Source organism: Trachemys scripta, chromosome 24, assembly GCF_013100865.1.
Source record: "Trachemys scripta elegans isolate TJP31775 chromosome 24, CAS_Tse_1.0, whole genome shotgun sequence".
Classification (NCBI taxonomy): Eukaryota; Metazoa; Chordata; order Testudines; family Emydidae; genus Trachemys; species Trachemys scripta.
Window position 1 is genome coordinate 7,009,747 of NC_048321.1, and position 16,418 is coordinate 7,026,164.

Consider the following 16,418-nt stretch of genomic DNA (forward strand, 5'->3'; position numbering starts at 1 on the left):
TCACCCTACCCCAAGCAAAGTGCCTCAATACTGATGTGAGAGGTTGAGTTCAGTCTCCATGGCACATTATAGCTTTGGCTTCTTCTTGAGGCTGCCAGGAAAGTTCCAAATTTTCACCAAGCACGGACACAGTTTTGTGATGTGGACACAGGTCCATAAGGAAATACATGGAGACTGCCAAACTCAATTCACATAGAACACTGAATAGCAATTGCAAAGTAACAATTTCGCCATGGGCTGGATTTGAATGGTCACTGAGAGTTGAAGGGCTTCATATCCCATTTCCATTAAGCATTCGGTCCTCTTGGAAACTTTGTTTTTAGGTTTATCTTTCAATTATATACACTGAGAATACGTCCCATTCATATAACTGCATGCGTCAAGCTAGCCAAATGTGACAAAACCTTTTTATGGAAGCAAGTTATACCATTTGACCATTTCACCTATGTTGTATGCAAAAGGAGCAACAAGATATTTGCTTTCAGTTCCGATTCTGCTTTTGTTTCCTTCTGCTTAGGTTTTGTGCCTGCTTAATCATTACAAAACAAGTCTTGAGCAAGAAATAGTCTATTCTCACGATAGAAAGCGTATTTAAAGAAAAATGAAACCTCTGCATAGGGAACTTCTCCAGCTGACCGCTGGATCCCTGACTTTATAAAGCACCCAGGAACCTTTGCTACATCCAGTCTTAGTAAGCCTGGTCTGTGGTCTGTTGTCCTCAGCCTGGTCCTTAAGTGCAAAGAAGAAGGACTGTCTCAGGATCACAGCAATTTAACAGGTACTTTGCATATATGCTACATGTATTGACTTATCATTTTACTTTATCTGTTTTTCTCTATTTCTGCCCCCTCGTACATTTAATGCAGTGAAGGGTGCAGGGTCAACAGTCCCAAAGACAGAAGTGACATCTCCTGTCCATAACAAAATAGACACAATGGCTCAGTGAGCTTCCTTCATATTGCCCTGCTAAATGGGATTCCACGCTATCCAGAGGGAGCACCTCATGGGGATAAGCAGGGGGGTTACATTTCTATGGCTTATTCTGTTCTTGGTCTTGACCAATAAGGGGGTCCAGTGGTGAGTATGATAGCTGCTCTTCTCTTTTAAAGATCTAGGACTAAAAGTGGGAAATGATCGGAAAGCAGATTCACAAATTCTGGGCAAACTTCATTGCTGTTCATAGGGTAATATTATTTGCGACTATTTGGAGGAATATTTCAAATATTGATGAAAACATTTGTGTAGTGAGGCGGTGTGGCCTCCCTCCTGCTCAGTTGGGGCTGAGACGCCAGAGTAGGCAGACGGACCCAGCTCGCTCCTGGCCACCGACCCTGCTGCTGAGGCCAGTGACGCCCTGCCTGCCAGGGAACTTACTGCTGCCACGGACCTGCCAGGACTGCCGTGGGCCATTTATCCAGTGGAGGCAGACAACACCCCGCTACTCCAGGTACACCCCAGGGGTGGGGAGGAAGTGGCCCATGGACAGCCGACCTTGTCTGGCTACAGCTCTACCTGAGGCACGGTCAGCGTGTCACGGTTGGGATCCCCACACCTGCTGTGTGTCTTTGCCATTCCCTTGAGCTCTTCAAAGATCCTGGACTGTGATGGGAAGGAAGGAATACATTGTGTTATAGAACATCCCTTTTACATCTTTTCCAGTTTAAGATGCTGAGAGTGGGCAGTGTTTTACTGCTTATGGTAGCAGCATCTGTTGCCAACATAGGCAAGGATCCTACCCTTGATTCAGACTGGGAACGCTGGAAGACAATCTACCAAAAGCAGTACAGCAGTGAGGTAATTATCTTTGCATTCTAAATATTTATTTTTATGGTGTATTGCATTAAACATTCATAGGCAGAACCATACCCACTACTACCTGGTTGATTCTTTTTACTGGTTAATAATTTAGGGTCCAAGACAAACAAAAGAACTGAATAGAGTTATGGAGACTGAAATGTTCAACATCATGGTCTATCTGGATTAAATATGATCATGAACAGCTCCACAACTATTTATTAGTGATATCTGAACTGTGGTAAGGGTCACTTACACTTCCAGCTGAAGGTTGCTTCAATGTGCCTACAAAGAGTAGCTCAAGAGTTTGTGTTTCTAATAAGCTAATTTACATTCTTGGACTATATCACAAGTGGAGAGAAACATTCTTAATATTTTTCATCCAAAGCAATTATGTTTTGATCTGGGTATTTCCTCAAATTCCTGAAAGGAAAAGAATAACTTTACTCACTCTCAATTTGGTGTATATCTCTGGCGTATGGAAATTACCAGAAAGAAACAGAGTGCTCCTCAATATTTAAAAATTGTAATTACATTGTCCATGCTCGACAATTTAATGAGAACTGGTTGAAAAAAACATTTTTTGCCTTATGAAAATTTTTCATTAAAAATTATTCATTTGAAATTTTTCAGTTTGTCACCTGAAAATTTTGAAACAAAAAACGTTCATTGTGTCAGATTCATTTTGAGATTTTTGTTGTGGTTTTAAAAAACTAAAAATTAGTCAAACTTTTGAAACTTCTGATTTTAGTTTTTTCCCTTTTCTCTCACTGTTTTTTTGTTTTTGTTTTGCTACTGAATGTAATAATGAAAGACATCTTTTTTCTTTCCACTTTTTACTCTTTCATTTTTTCCTTTCTCTACTCTGTAACTTGGCAAAACTTCTCCAACTTTGGAAAAGCTAGAGTGGCATATTTCATTTTTCCTTTTGCCATTATTTAACTCTTGCAAAATGGAAGAAGTTTAAAAAGTTAGAGTAAAAAAGGGAAAAAAAAAAAAAAAAAGGAAAACTTGGGAGTCCTCTTCCTCCCAAACTATACATTATTCATCTTATTATGGCAATAAGGGGAAAAAAGAAGAAAAGAAAGTGAAAATTTTAGAAGAAAAACAAAACAAAATGAAATTTCAATTTAAAATGAAACAAAAAAATGTCGTTTCATTGGGAAATTTTCCATTGGAAAATAATAAAAAAAAAAAACTTATTCTGCCAAAAAAATTAAAAATGTTTATTAACCCAATTTTTTTGGCCAAAAAATGTTCCCATTTTTTTCATTATTTCAGGAGGAAGAGCTTTCCAGGCGCCTGATCTGGGAAAAAACCCTGAAAATGGTTACAGTTCATAACTTGGAAGAGTCAATGGGAAAGCATTCATACACAATGGCCATGAATGGCTTTGCAGACATGGTAAATTTCCTCATGCTTCTTTGTTTTCAAATTATGTAGTGACATTTTAATCTAGGCATTATTGTTTCAAGCTCTTTTTTTTAAAGAAATAATAATAATTGTAAAAAGATTTCCCCTCACCTCATTATTGTTTCAAGCTCTTTTTTTTAAAGAAGTAATAATAATTGTAAAAAGATTTTCCTGGTCAGGATTGCTAGGGGAATTAATTACACTAACTAGTTACCTGTATTCCGATTACTTATAAAAGTAAATGATTAAAAGTGATATGATCCTGAGGAGGTGCATGGGAGCAGAGGGTAGTAACATAGTTCATTGGCTAGGACACTGGATTGCGAATCAAGAGATCTAGATTTTGCTAACAATCCTGCCACTGAATAGCTGTGTAGCTTTAGACATCTGTAAAATGAGGATAATATTTACATTCCTTTGCACTGTGCTTTGAGATCCTCAAGTAAAAAGAGCAGAGAATTATTAAAGGAGTGGGCTTTGGCTCAAGCCCCATTGAATAAGCAGGTGCCATTTTACACAGCCACTCTTTATAGTATATCTAGTTTAAATCTTAGGCGTTTTCTGCCATGTATTTGTCAACTGCTACAAAGTTGGCCAATTAGGGCACTTGCCTGACAGCACTATGACCAGTTGCTGATTTAATACACAGTACTCTATTCCTTTTTTAATTTTTATTTTAACAGACATCTGAGGAAGTAACGGCTACAATGACAGGGCTCAGAGTATCTGACTCAGAAATGGATAACCTTACAGTTGATTGGCCTCAAGAAAGTATTCAGGATCAGGCCCCAGACTGCATAGATTGGAGGAAGAGTGGTTATGTCACCAATGTCAAGAACCAGGTGCGAACTCAGAGGTGGAAATTACAGTAGGTGGAGAATGAATACTGCAAGTCACATAATTGCAGAGTAGTGCAAATCTCCCATCCCCTTCCTCATATTGCTGAGGAAGAACTGCATGATCACACCAATACAATGTTTGTAAATGACATTCTATGAAAATCTATATAACTGCATTATCCATGTCAACATGTAATTTATTTTATGCAAAAAACATGCCTCTTCCTTTGAAGTTGTTCATTCAATTTAATTTATTATTTAAACAACTTTAGCATTAATGTAGGTGAAAAGGGTCATTAACAAAAGCAGAGAATTAAATTCTTTGCTCTTATACAGAGAAGGCAGAGTACAGCATAGGCAGCGGCATTGCAAGCTTCTCCCCCTACTGACCTCCTACCAACATGCATCAGCCCTGATCTGAAAGGAGAGGGGGGGGGGGTTGATCTTAGTATCAAACATGGAAGTGTTTTTTGTGATGTGGATACCTATCAGCTAGGAACTGGACCAAGGACACTAAACTCAATGGCACTGATTTGCACTACACCTGAGCAGTGCTTGAATGTAATGAAGAGTGGTGGCTGCAGGGAGACAGTTGTGCCACTTTGAATCAGGACTGCCAGATCCTGCTCTAATTTATGTTGCTGTGTAAAGGATGGCACTGAAGGAATAAGACCCTTTATGCTAGCATAGGATCATCAGCCATACTGGAGTTCAGCTCCACTACGCTGCCTCTTGCCGCCTTTCATGGGGTTGGGAAGGCAGCTATACCACCTCCACCAGCTCTGCATCAGCAGACATTCCTCCTACACAAGGAGAATTCTTTGTTGAAAATCTCTGGCTGGTTTAAGGCCACTTTGTGCTGCAAAAGAACCCGGGGAATTTGGCCCAATTCACATAAGACACTGAATAGCCATTGCACAGAAAAAAAAATGTCACTGTTGCCATCGACTGGATTTTAACTGTCACCTGAAAGGCTGCCTAACCCATTTTCAATTAAGACTTATCGTTCCACTACTTAATGTATTCAATTCATACAGCTTCATGGGTTGGGTTAGCAAAAATTGTTATCAAACTCATTTTATGGAAGCTATATGTCTCCAAGAATTGCAGGTAGACTAGCTATATTTACTTCTCAGATAGTTAAAAATACCTGTCTCACAACTGCATTGTGTCCCTCACTCTTCTCTCACTTATGCTGCTGTAAATCAGGAATAATGCCAGTGCGTTACACCAGTGTTGTTGTCTTAAATGTATAATTAAGCTATTAATGACACCTGCCATAACATCTCTCCTTTCTGTTGTTGTTGAACTTTGCAATGTGCCGCAGGGATCTTGTGGTTCTTGTTGGGCTTTCAGTGCCGTGGGGGCCTTGGAAGGACAACTGAAGAAGAAAACAGGGCGTTTGGTGTCACTTAGTCCCCAGAACCTAGTAGACTGCTCCGGGAAATATGGCAACTATGGTTGCAATGGAGGCTTAATGACTAATGCTTTCAGATATGTTATAAACAACCGTGGCATTGACTCAGAAACGTCATACCCATATGAAGGTCGGGTGAGTATCACCAGGGCCAGAGGTGTTTCTTTCGGGAGGAAAAACATTGGAAAAGTCTATATTTTTACCAAACGTGTTTTATCTAAAAGACAAATCAGGGGGAGGACTCAAACCTCTACTTTATACTATGGTTATATTAACATTTTAATAGATTTTGGGGGTTTTCCCTCGATTGCTGCATATTTTAACTCCATTTAAACACACAGTGATGTCTTTTTTTTTTAATGTCATCTAGAAATAATTAGGGCCTAGAATATTCCACAATTTTGCGGCTGCAAAATTTGCAACAGAATCCATTCCTTACCATAGAGCCAGATTATAAGCTTTCATTTAACAAAAATAAACAAATAAATAAATAAATAAAATAAAAAATCCTATATGTTTATGAAAACCTTCCAAACGGGACCCAAGTGTAGTCCTAATACCGTATTGTCTTCCCGAGTCTGCAGAGTGCTTGAAAGAACAGCTCCCAGAGAAGTGTGAACCACTCCATTCATAATTATGGCAATTGAAATAAGTATTAATTATTTCACTGTTGATTATTTTAGCAAACATATGTAGCTAATACGCTTTTCTCATAATCTTCAACTGCCTCCCACAACTTTTGAAGTGTCCAAAGACCCAAGATGTTCACTAGCCAGCTGCCAACACCTCCAGCTTCCTATTGACAACTTCTACCATGCAGTTATGTGTTATTAATTAAAACAAACCAAAACACTGGTGTATACCAAAAACTGAAAATGCAGTGGGGGAGCCAAATAAACTGGACCTCATTTTCCACTGCTTTGCATCTTGTGTAGTAATTTGCAACTGTTCAGACTCAGTGCAAACTCGGTGTACAATGATGTCCTTTTGATCTGGTAGAATTTAATACTAACTTTGCACAGGTATAGATGACTACAGAAGACAGGCATGATACTGCTCTATGTTGCCCTGGTGTAAATCAACAGTAAATTCACTGAAGTCAGGAGATTAAAACTCCTGTGAGAGCAGAAACAAGCTTGGGGCAAAGCACTGGAAAATCAATAAGATTGAATTTAGTATTTAAAAAACCACCAGGGATATTGTACTATTGTATAGTATATTTTCATATTTAAAGGAGCACCATCTACCTGAATTCCACTCAATTTAATATAATGATAAGATCAGATAAGCTAGCTGCATGAGGCCACCTGCCAATTTTTGTGATTTGGCAACCATTTTCCTATTTTAAAAAATGCTTTTCTCAGTCTTGTTGCTCTGTGAAAGATTCACACAAACAACAGGGGTAACTGACTATACAGGGGAAACTGTGAAACAGACTATACATAAAGAGCTGACAAATGGGCAAAGCAAACAAACTGCAAAATAGAGAAAAATCTTTTTTCCTGCAATCTTTTTCAATGATAGTAATTTCAGGTGTTATCTTCTGTAACAAGAGGTTTAAAACAATTTAGACAGAAGAGTGATTGTTTTGAAGTTGACATTGTTCATTTAATTAAATTGAATCCAACCCCACATTTTGAATTTTACCTGTATTTGTGGCAACATTTTCAGTGTAAGTGCCACAGAAAGTAGGAAACCATGCCACTGAATCAGAATTTATATCCATCTTGCTGTATATGAGGCCCTGGAAATAATGGTGTCATTTCATATACCAGCATACCACAGAGTCAGATAATACTGTAATATATTGGCTAATACATATACGGTATAGTGTACTGGCATTTACTGGATGGAATGTATCACGCTAGTACATGTGTGTACAGTGAACAAGTTGTTTGCAGTGTTGTGGTAGCTGTGTTGGTCCCACGATAAATTGTTAATTGCCCACTTCATCTTCATGTGTTAACTCCCTATCCTTAACAATCTCTTTCACGGTGTATTTAGCTGTGACACTCTAATTACCTTTCCCAGACCTGGAGAAGAGCTTTGTGTGGCTCAAAAGTTTTTCTTTCTTTTACCAACAGAAGTTGGTCCAATAAAGGATATTACCTCACGCACCTTGTTCGGTGAAAGAGTAAGTTCTATTTTCTGGGATGAGCTAAGTTACTGGAAAGGAACTAAAACACATAAACAGATCTGAATAAGCCAGTATGTTATATACCTCTGGACTGTTACAGGAGTCTGTTCATTAATGAAGATAATAAAACTTAGCACTAACCTACTTGCCACACTTATTGTGCCCTTATATCTTTGTCTGCCATCTTCTACAGGACAAGAATTGCCGTTATAAAACTTCTGGACGGGCTGCCACCTGTGTCAGTTATAAAAATATACCTAAGGGAAGTGAAACTTATCTTGAAAGAACAGTGGCTTCAGTGGGACCAATATCTGTTGGTATAGATGCAAGTTTGAGATCCTTCCACCTATACCACAGTGGTAAGGAGTTTTCTCTTTCCCTGTATTTTCTGAGACCTAAATAGTTTTTAACAAAATTAGAGCCAAAGGCCCTGAATCAACAAAACACAAACCTAACTTCAAGCATGTGAGTAGCTCCACAGAAATCAACAGAACTACTTGTCACAGTTCAGGGCAACTGCACCTGTATTTTTCCTCAATGGTCCAGCAAGGGCACCATTCTCAGGCTTCCAGCTCCCCAGCCATTGCCTCTCTTGGGTGCAGACACATGTCTCTCTCCCTTCTTACTGGGTTATTTCCAGGATGCACAGTTCCCTGCCTTCACTTTATTATTCCCAGAAGAAATAGGCTCCCCAACCACACCTGTTTGATTTCTCTTCAGAGACTGATAACAGAGTGATTGTCAAAAATTATAAGTACCACACAGTTCTTCCTATTTTATTCTTACAGTAAAAACCATTACAGAGAAAACATATAAAAACAATAAAAGAACTACATGCATATTAATAAGCTCACCAGAATTCACCCCAACAACCCTAACATAGATTCTGGCAGAAGCAGTCATTCAGATTCTGACCCAAGGGGTTTCCTTGTGATTACAAGTTCATCACAGCTTCCCCTCAGAACAAGCGCTCTTATAATGTGTTTAGTCCACTTTTTATAAGGTGCAGCGTCCTTCATCTGGAGTTTCCAAGAGTAAGTAACTGGCCTCTCCCCAGGGTGTAGCTTCAGTAGGCAAGCTCAGAAGGGGATAATTTGCATTTCCCTCCTCTCAAGTACAGTCTAGGAAATTCACTTTACAAGTAGTATTCCAAAAAGCATTTTGAAGTTCCATACAATCCCACAATAGTGCATAAGTATTTACATTTTTAATACAATGAACTCTGAAGATGTTAAACATAATTCAGTAAGGTTTAACTTAATTCAATAAAGTTTGTACCTGTCAGTCTGTCACACTGCTCACATGCCTAAAGTGAAGTACATGCTAGTAAGCGGTTTGCTGATTCAGGGTCAAAGAGCAGCCCTGGAAAATTTAAGGGATGAGTTGATTACATTCTGTAAATATCCACATGGGGAACAAACATTTAATAATGGGCTATTCAAACTAGCAGGAAAAGGTACAACAAGATGGGGGGGGAAAGCATAGCTCAGTGGTTTGAGCATTGGCCTGTTTAACCTTGAGTTATGAGTTCAAATCCTTAAGGAGGCCACTTAGGGATCTGGGGCAAAATCAGTACTTGCTCTTGCTAGCTGGACTCAATGACCCTGGTCCCATCCAGTTCTATGAGATAGGTATACTTCAATATATTATTTATTATATCATTATCTAATGGCTAGAAGATGAAGCTAGACAAATTCAGACTGGAAAGAAGACATACATTTTTAAGTGAGTGTAATTAACCATTGGAACAACTTACCAAGGGTCATGGTGGATTCTCCATCATGGACCATTTTTAAATCAAGATTGTATTGAAAAAAAAAAATTATGCCCTAGGAATTATTCTGGGGAAGTTCTACAGCCTGTGTTATAAAAGAAGTCAGACTAGATGATCACAATGATTCCTTCTGTCCTTGGAATCTATGACTCTATTAAATTATTGGGGGGTGGGGAAACATCCTATTTAGAAATAATTCTGCTGATATACTAGGGGCTCTCTGACTTTAGGAAAAGATGTAAGGAAACCAATCAATCATCTTGCTCTGTGTGCTCCAAAAGTGAGAGAAGCTTGGGAACTTAAAAAAGCTGATTTAGAAGTAGATCCATCAACTTCACATAAGAAAGGGTTACAGGGTCAGATTCCCAAATTGTTTTTGATTAGACTAAGTTCGGGGTTCTCAAACTGGGGGTGAGGAACCCTCAGGGGGTCGCAAGGTCATTACATGGGGGGTCACCAGCTGTCAACCTCCACCCCAAACCCCACTTGCCTCCAGCATTTAAATATATAAAAAAGTGTTTTTAATTTATAAGGGGGGGTCGCACTCAGAGGCTTCTGATGTGAAAGGGTTGCCAGTAAAAAAGTTTGAGACCCATTGGACTAAGTGATGAGGCTACCTCTGTTTACAGCATTGGTGAAACCATATATCCTGTACCTGTGAGGTTCAGGTTTCCAAAACAGCAACCCATCTGTTTTAGGAAAACGGTTTCAAAATCAAATGCAGATTTGCCAGTTGTATCTTTATTCTGTTTTATATAATTTTTACATCTCTCTCTTTTAAATGATTTATAAACCTTAAGTGGTATATATAGTTAACCTATGCAACCATAGGTTTTTTTGTATTGTCACCCTTGTCCTCCCTCACCACTTCTGTCCTACAGTTACATATACTAATTAGCTCTTGTCTTAAATTAGGCCACAGTCCTGCACGGGTGTACCTTTGTACTTGTATGGAACTCATTGCAGAATTGGGACTTTAGACTGTAACCTCTTTGGGACAGAGACTTTGTCTTCCTATGCGTTTATACAATGCCGATCACGGGAGCACAATGCTCCTGATTGGGGCTTCTGGGCACTGTTGTTTCATAAATAAATAAATTAATTAATAAAAAAAAAAACATTTTCAGGTGTGTACTATGACTCACAATGCACGTCTTCACATATAAACCATGCCGTTCTTGTTGTGGGATATTGTGTGGACAGAGGTGTGCCATACTGGCTCATCAAAAACAGGTAAGGATGAGTTTTCTTTAATTAAAATACCTTTCCTAAAAATTCTTTAAAATATTATTTCATCTTAAAGAACTGTTTTAATACTTTACAAGGACAGCATCAAAATAAATAAAATATGTTTTAAAAGTCTTTAACTGTTAGCCATATCTCTGATTATTAAAAATGAAAGAATATTTTAAAATTCTAATTTACTTTTCACTATTAATTCTGTTTAGGTTTTGCACATGACAGGCAGCTTGACACAAACTAGTTTAGTTGATTTCATTTCCTTTCTCTAACCAGTTTTGCTTTTTAATTCTCATGGACCAGCACAAGGTTAAAGACTTTGAGTTTCAAAAACAGAGAGGAATAGTTCATTCCAGAAGACAAGCGTACGCATTCAATTGAACCTGCAATTTCACTGACCTTTTTCAATTACAAAAAACATGTATTCATATGCTTTACTATAGACCTAAATTTTGGCCCTGAATTCTGACATTATGTTTTTAAATAATTTCCAATGTGTAATAATTTTGATATCTAACTGGACTAGTGGCCTGCAAAGAGGAAATAAATACATTGTGTGTGTCTGAAGTAAAATATGAGACAATTCTCCAAAATTCTCAAATGAAACCAAACAGATAATAAATATGAAACTCATGGGCATGCCCAGTACTCTCTTTTCAAGAAGGTTGTGAAAGTCTTTTCCCCATTTTTAGCTCTTCTTTGATTGTGGATGTTAGCTTATTACAATTTACAATTAGCCAACTACTGAGCTTTAACAGCGTATCTGTGTTCTGACAAAGATAACAATTATGTGTTTATTGATACATCCCTGTCTGCAAAGTGGAGTTCTGGGTATACTTATTTATATTTCTTATTATTTATAATGCACTTCCAGTGTGCAATGGTTTCAGAGAAGTGCTGCATTGTGAGCTCTGGGCACACACCTTTATTTTTGCTAAGGCTTATTTATGCTTAATTTAAAATCTTGCTTTTCATGCAGACCTTTCCTTTTATAAAACATTCAGACTCTGATCTGTAAAAGTGCTCTGTATCTCTAGCTCCCAGTCAGCCACAACTGAAAAGGAGCGGTAGCAATTAAATTTTGTGTCAGGAACACCAGTAACAAGATTTGCCCTGCTAGGATTTTCATACTATAAAAAGTCGATAGCAACCCCTGCTCCCCAAAACAAAAAAAACAGGGAACCTGTATTAGTATTTAACATTATATATATTATATATAAAAACAAATATATTGTTTGTTTCTCTTCTGCAGCTGGGGAACCAGATGGGGTGATCGAGGTTATATCCGGATGGCAAAAAACAGAGGCAACCTTTGTGGAATAGCTTCATTTGCCAGCTATCCACTGATGTGAAAAATAGACTTAATCCTGGCAGGCAGGAATGAAGAGTCAAACATGCTTTAAAATTAATTTTGTTCTGAGTTCCCCAAAGAACTGTAGCCTTCAATAAGTCCTGTCTTGAATCATACAAATTTGATGGACCCCAAAGGATCTGTTAAATGCAAGAACAAAAAACTACTGTAAGAATCACTGCTTGCTATAAAACTTCATGAGTGCTAGCCGTCTTGGCATATTGCTTTCATGTTCCCTAACCAGCCTGGAGCAGCATTCAGAAAATCATCTACACCAACTACTTCAACCAACTAGTCACATGATACTGGTTCTCCTTGCATCCGAAGAAGTGAGGTTTTTACTCACGATAGCTTATGCCCAAATAAATCTGTTAGTCTTTAAGGTGCCACCAGACTCCTTGTTGTTTTTGGTTCTCCTTGTTTCATTAATAGAAGTTAAAAACATATTAGGAAATCATCTAATATTACTTTCCTAAATGGGCAATTGCTAGTCACAAACAGGAGTGGAGGTGGTGCATGTGTTCACAAATTGAAGGAGATGTGTCCTCAAAACAATCTCTTTATTTTATGGTCCACTCTATGAATAGCTGCTAATTTTTGTAATGATGGACACCCTATAACTACCTAGATAGATTATTCAAAAAGTTTGAGAAGCTTTCTATAATCAAGTTTCTCAAAGGTTTTGCAGGTGAAACCGTTGCTTTTTAATTTGCCAAAAATGCCCTTTTTTAATGCTCGGGTTTTTAAGAACCTCAAAACACACCTGAAAACAGTTGGATATGATGTGTGATAAGTAGCGTTGGATGAATTCCTGGAGATTTCACCACATGACACAATCTTTAATTAAAGATTAATCTTTAATTCCTGCAGACTCCAGTACAATCCTGGAGGGTTGGCAACCCTAATGATACGATGTACTATGGCACCAAAGTCAATGTTAAATGTGAGATTTCCTGACAGTAAGTAATCTCACAATTTTATCTCATGTATCACAACTGTTGGTGTTTTTTCTCAAAGATCTTGGATTCTTGTGATTATGTGAGGATCTCAGCCGTCTTTTTATTTTTTTTAAATGTGTTTCTAGTGCTCATGGTTGTGGATAAAAGGTTGAAAATGTGCCCCAAGTGAACCCCTACAGGCTCAAAGACCAGAAGGAAAATAAAAAGCACCCTAAATGTATTTTTAATCTCATGATTTTGGGCGGGGGCGTGACTCATCATTTTTGAATGCTTGGGGTTGGCAATACTCATGTTATAATCTAGGTGATGTATTACAGAAAGATGCATGCATGATAATTCAGAATCTATGTTAGGTCTTCTACCTTGTCCTGCTTCCTGGGTTTCTTGGTAATTAATGTCTTTGGGCTTGTCTTCACTACCCGCTTGGATCGGTGGGTAGAAATCAATCTCTCGGGGATTGAATTATCGCGTCTCGTTGGGACGCAACAATCGATCCCCAAATCGACGTGCGTACTCCACCAGCGCAGGTAGGAGTAAGCGCCGTCGACGGGGGAGCTGCGGCAGTTGATTTGCCGCCGTCATCACAGCTGGGTAAGTCGGTTATTCGCATAGCTGAATTTGCGTATCTTAAATCGATTCCCTCCCCCCCCAGTGTAGACCTAGCCTTAGTATGTTAATTCCCCAAGAATTGTACTGGGATAACAGCTAGTATAATCTTTCAGAATGAGGTTTTTATTAATTTTAAATTGTTAAATGACAATCAAAGATGTTTTCTCAAAACTTGCTTAAAATGCTGATTATAAGATTTTGCATGCATTACTTCCCACAGAAGCTTTAGTTTGTGGTGATCAGTGTTGGTACAGTATTGTGTAGCTAGCACCAGGACAGTAAAGGACACTTAATTAGAGTGCTTATTAGCTGAAACTTTGATATTTTTGTCCTTTTTTACTAAATAAAAGCAAAACCTGAGATATGGCTTGATATTTGTCTAGTTTAATTTTTAACTTAGATGTTATTGGTTTTTAAATATTGCACAATACATCTTTTTCAAAATACAGTTCACAAAAAGTTTTTAACAAAACCAGTTCCATTTCTGGCAAAGAAATGTAGAACGATGAAACAGTAATAGGGAATATAGTCCTCTTTTAATACTTTTCCTCAGAAATTGCCATATACATTAGTAGGGTGACTAGATGTCCCAATTTTAAAGGGACAGTCCCGATATTTGGGGCTTTTTCTTATATAGATGCCAATTACTCGCCACCCCCGTCCCAATTTTTCACACTTACTATCCAGTCACCCTATATATTAGGCTACACTTGTGACTGTCCTATCGTGTATGTGCCCTATTCCCCTCTGTGAGATGGACTATCCAATATGATCTAATGTTTTTATGATCCTGTAGGTGTCACTAGGCATCACCCTAGCTAACTCGGGGGGTTGGAAGACCCGAAAGTCGATGAAGCCCCCTCGCTCTAGGCCAAAGTGAATCAAAGCCCCTGCATGTTAAACTTTACTAACCTCACAGGCCAGCAGCTGGGAAGCAGTAGTGATAAGGGAAACCTACATGCTTCTAGCTAAAGAACAAGATTACTTGTAGAAAGAAACAGTGAGAACAAGCTGCACGGCCAAGGTCGTGTAATGTAACCAGAGGGAGAAAGGGGGAGAGGTGGGAATGGAGGAGGGGGGGTGAGAAAGGGCAGGGGAAGAAGGGAAAGGCTTAGCTGCAAACTGTATAAAAGATAAAGGCTGCTTATGTTGGTGTGCTTGATTTGAGACGTGCCTGTCTCCTTGCACCACTTTGAGATCTCAAATAAACTTTGATTGCTTCTCCACCCTGGTGTGTTTATTGGCGTGACGCACACCGGGCAACGGACCCCGTTCAATCTGTAACTATTACAGAATATAAGTCTTACACTGTTACACAAGTGTGGGTGTTTCAATGGCTCTGTGCTTTACACACGTCCCCATGAGTGGGCTCAGATTCCCCCCCTTCCAACGAACTGCAACCTCCGTTTTCCTTCCCCAGGCGAGCCCCTGTGCCGTCTAGGTTAACAGCAGGAAGGGGAAAGGTGTGAAGTCTTTGCATGTGGCCCTGGGAGTGGTGCGGCAGGCCATGAGTAGAGAGGGGGCAAGAGTGTTTGCAAATGGCGCTGGGTGGGAAGCAATGGGGCACGAGGAAGAGCCCTTGCATGTGGCGTGACGGGGCGGAGAGACGGAGGCGATAGCGGGAGAAGAAAAAGAATGAAGAGCCTTTGGCTCTGTCTACACCACAGCGGTGCCCCTGGAGCGCCATAGCGCGGGCACTTCCAACATGGGTGGAAGGGCTTCTCCCACCGCTGTGGTTAATCTGGCTGCGCCAGAGGGTCAGGGCAACCTTACAACAGAGCACAGGGTGCAAAATGTTTCCCTGCCTGGAGCCAGGCAGCTGGGGCAATCTAATTTTTCAGTGTAGACCAGGCCTTTGTACGTGACTGGAGGGGGGGAGGCAAAAGTGTGAGGGGAAGAAGGTGTGAAGAGTCTTTGCACGTGGCCCCACACAAGGCGGAGGTGGGGGACCAAGGGTACCACGGGGAAAGGCAGCCGCTTTGCCCCCTCGCCCCAGGGCGGGGTGAGACGGGAGCCCTGGGAGCGGCTGTGGTAGGCAGCGCGGGCTCTTTGCACACGGCCCTTCGTGGAGGGCTCAGCGGCGCTAAAGTCAGTTGGGCTGTAAGGCGGGAAAGCCTTTGCACACGGCCCCCTGATGGGAGCAAGGAAAGAGGGGGGGGGGAGAAAGGCGGTTACGCTGCACACGGCCCCCGTTCTGAGGCAGGCGCGCGCGCGCGTCAACAGCGTGAGAGGAAAAGGCGGGAAAGCTGTCAGCGCGCGGGCAAAGGGGAGGTGCAGGGGACGGTTGCTGGCGCGCGCCGGCCCAGGGAGCGGCGGCGGCCGGCCTGCATGAGGGCGGCCAGGCAAGGGGGGGGTCTTTTCCGGGGCCAGCGCACGCGGCGGGTTGCGCCCTATGAAGCGGCTCGGATTAGTCCCTTCCTCCAACGAGTTGCGACCCCTGTTTCCCCGCCCCCATGGGTTTCAGTTTCCCCACTGGCCCCAGCTCCCCTGGTTTCAGGCCCCCCACTCCTGCCCCACCCCAGCTGCTTGGGGGCTGCAGAGGCCCAGCTGGGGGGGCTGTACTGCCTCTTTCCCTTGCCCAGCTGCACATCCCCACCTCCATTTTGTCTAGGGCAGCGTCTGATGCCAAAGGAGCCCTTTAAAGGAGAATCCCAGGTCGTAAGGGCACGTCCGCTCTACAGCGGCACAGCTGCGGGTAGCACCGTAGTGTGGCCGTGCCCTATGTTGATGGGAATGGGCTCTCTGCATCGGTGTGGAGAGGTAGCTAGATCAGCAGAAGAATTCTGCCAGCCTGTCCAGGGCTGGGCACGCATGGCTCTGTTGATCTAAGTAGAGCGCTTAGGGTGTGAAATGTTTCGTGGGGCCTCAGCGACTTAGCTAGGATGA

General features: G+C 40.8%; 1 protein-coding gene across 1 annotated transcript; it reads left to right on the forward strand.

The window, feature by feature from the left end:
- Positions 1-665: 665 nt before the first annotated feature.
- LOC117869790 (cathepsin K-like) lies at positions 666-14,478 on the forward strand. Its single transcript, XM_034756890.1, has 9 exons — positions 666-778; positions 1,246-1,447; positions 1,660-1,794; positions 3,076-3,198; positions 3,891-4,049; positions 5,374-5,598; positions 7,794-7,959; positions 10,502-10,607; positions 11,866-14,478. Exons 3-9 carry the CDS (start codon positions 1,666-1,668, stop codon positions 11,963-11,965), a joined length of 1,008 nt encoding a protein of 335 aa, XP_034612781.1. The 5' UTR covers positions 666-778; positions 1,246-1,447; positions 1,660-1,665; the 3' UTR covers positions 11,966-14,478.
- Positions 14,479-16,418: the final 1,940 nt, after the last annotated feature.

Excerpts from the sequence above, each read along its gene's own strand:
- LOC117869790 (XM_034756890.1), top strand. The coding sequence starts at position 1,666 with ATGCTGAGAGTGGGCAGTGTTTTACTGCTTATGGTAGCAGCATCTGTT. Across the intron at positions 1,795-3,075 it reads AAAAGCAGTACAGCAGTGAG|GAGGAAGAGCTTTCCAGGCG; the intron begins GTAATTATCTTT and ends TCATTATTTCAG. Across the intron at positions 4,050-5,373 it reads TCACCAATGTCAAGAACCAG|GGATCTTGTGGTTCTTGTTG; the intron begins GTGCGAACTCAG and ends AATGTGCCGCAG.